Below are 2,711 nucleotides of genomic sequence, written 5' to 3'. Positions count from 1 at the left end.
TGGTATATATAATACATCTGAGTTGGGCTAGGTGGGAAGAGTTCACAGATGGCTCGCAAATGAGCGTGCCAACTGGCCCGATGAATGTGAGCAACGGTATTTATTATATTTTTGTTATTAATACCGTGATATTTATAGACAGTAGGTCCAACTGTATGTTGTCAGTTTTTAAAGCTTTCTGGAGGGCATCTCTCTCCATCTCCGTCTGATTACTTTGCCCAACAGAAGCCAGCTGTGGCCCCAGACTTTCACCATATGTGAGCTTTGTCAGGAGACAAAGACTACTTGAGCGAGCCTGCTATTAAGGTCTAATCAGACAGAACAATTACGAGACACACACGTGTCCTGAATTGGCTTTTTAAGTTCCTCCTCTTCATTTCCAGATGCTGTATTGGACTGATGAAGGGCCCTCCACTTCCTGCAGGATCCAGTCCAATCCAGGAGATGCCAGCCTCTGTGACCACAGCCATCTCTCTCATAGCGCCCATGGTTTCCATCAGTCCCAGCAAACACCACCGCTGATGAACGGCCACAGCTAAAGAGCACGTACCACAGCAATTGAATAAACGTTTGAATGGACGTGTGCAAGTTCACACACCAGGACAAATTTCCTTTGAATAAACACACCAAACAGGGGCTCTCTTTATTTGTGATTTATTTATTTGTTTTATCTTTTTTTGTCTGCACTAGATTACTGCAATCTGGTTAATTCACATTTAAAAAGCAGTCATTGACCAGACGCACTGAAATCGATGATATTCATTTTTTACAATAACCATTATAGGCCCCATAAAGATTGGAAAACCCAATCCAAAAACAAAATCTGTACTTTTTCTGCACTTTATTTTGTTTGATGTTTTTTTCCCATAGTAATTACAAAAAAGGAAAAAATATATATATAATAATCATAAAAAGAAGAGTTGGGGGGGGGGTATTACGACCGGCAAACAAACAATCACGGCACGGCACAAGTACCTACTTACAGCGAGAAATTAAAGGTTCAAAACTGAAAAGTAGAGACAAAATAAGAGCATATGGCAGAAAATATTGGCACCTATGAAGTTGAATACAATGAAGCAACCGAGGGCATGAAGGGAGTGAAGAGTCATCCTACAGTCTAACAAAAATCATTCTCAAACAAAGAGGGTTTTCTATTTTTCTTTTTTTTCCTTGCCATTTTTTTAAAATTTTTCTTTGATTTAAAAAAGAAAACATCCCCCTTCCCCCTCCCCCAAAACAACTCATCAGCTGGGGATTGGTGGTGGGGAGGAGGGAGAAGAGGGGGGAGGAGGTGGGGGAGGCTTGGCAGGGACAATAAAAATACTGCACGTTACGACACCTTTTTTTCTTCGCATTCTCTTTTCCTTCCTCTATTTCTCTCTTACCATTTATTCACCCCTTTTCCCACTCTTTTATTTTTTTTAAATAGCATATCCCATTAATATTCCTTTCCCCTGCTGCTCCTAATAGTCGCGCCTGGTGGCGCGATCGTTAGAGTTTTACATGTGAGTAGCAAATGACACTTTGATTGGCTGTGATGTCGAGATGGGGGTCCCCCGCTGGCTCTGGGTCGGGGGCCCAGGCTGAGCCGAGAGATCCTGCCGAGTCTCGGTCTCACTGCGCGTGCTGACTCAGTGTGTGGTTCTGGAGAGAGCAAAAAAGAGAAAGAGAAAGAGGAAAGAACGAGGGAAGGAGAAAGAGGGGGAGACAGAGAGTGTGTGTGAGAACACATGATGGGAGAAATAATGGGCTACGTGCACACGCCGCTTTCCACTTGCCCCCTCCTGGAAGAACAGAACAGAGCAGAAACCCACAAGCCTCCCACAGTATGGACAGCAAGCCCTATTCTCTTTAATATTCCATCTAACAGAGGAGGAGAGGAGAGGACAGGAGAGGACAGGAGAGGAGAGGAAAGGAGGACAGGAGAGGAGAGAAGAAGAGGACAGGAGGAGAGAGAAGAAGAGGAGAGGAGAGGAGAGGACAGGAGGAGAGAGAAGAAGAGGAGAGGAGGAGAGAAGAGAAGAGGAGAGGAGGGGAGAAGAGAAGAGAAGAGAAGAGAAGAGAAGAGAAGAGAAGAGAAGAGAAGAGAAGAGAAGAGAAGAGAAGAGAAGAGAAGAGAAGAGAAGAGAAGAGAAGAGAAGAGAAGAGACGAGACGAGACGAGACGAGACGAGACGAGAAGAGATGAGAAGAGAAGAGAAGAGCCTTCCTGTCACTGTTACATGAATGAGATACTAGGACAGTAGGTAAGCAGTGTAACAATGTAAACGTGTAAAATAGTGGACAAGATAATTTTTGTGCCAAAAAAAGGAAAAGCCTTTAAAGATGTTTTTAAAGATTTGTTCCTGTGAAAAAAGCTTTACTCTGTGCTGAAGAGACATACTTGCTGATTTCTTTCACTGACTTGTTTGTCTAGCCTTCAGTCTGCAGTATCATGGATATGACACCTATGACAACTGATCAGGCCATTCTAACACAGTTGGCCACATGTGTATGGAGATGTCAGCTGGGGTAGCAGTGAAAACACAGCAACAGATTAGGTTACACACATGCACACAACATGCTGCAGTGCACATGCACAAAACCACAGTAAGTCATGCAACACAGATAAACAGGATTATGTTGAAATACTAAAATCGTTGTGTTTGTTACACAGCTACTCCGTGTCCGCGGCAATACAGGGCCTCAATTTGTTTATTCAGATTTACGAGG

General features: G+C 43.5%; 1 protein-coding gene across 3 annotated transcripts in view; it reads right to left on the bottom strand.

The window, feature by feature from the left end:
- Positions 1 to 645: 645 nt before the first annotated feature.
- Positions 646 to 2,711, bottom strand: part of znf423 (zinc finger protein 423) — a 291,640-nt gene continuing 289,574 nt past the window's right edge. For all 3 annotated transcript variants that reach the window (XM_056282729.1, XM_056282731.1, XM_056282730.1), the window contains exon 21: positions 646 to 1,644. In XM_056282729.1, the coding sequence (XP_056138704.1) occupies positions 1,615 to 1,644 (30 nt within the window). In that variant the 3' untranslated portion in view covers positions 646 to 1,614. The remainder of the gene's footprint in view (positions 1,645 to 2,711) is intronic.

The sequence above is a fragment of the Lampris incognitus genome, chromosome 6 (genome assembly GCF_029633865.1).
Source record: "Lampris incognitus isolate fLamInc1 chromosome 6, fLamInc1.hap2, whole genome shotgun sequence".
NCBI lineage: Eukaryota > Metazoa > Chordata > Actinopteri > Lampriformes > Lampridae > Lampris > Lampris incognitus.
The sequence above is the reverse complement of the archived record's forward strand: the minus strand, read 5'-3'. Positions and strand labels throughout refer to the sequence as shown.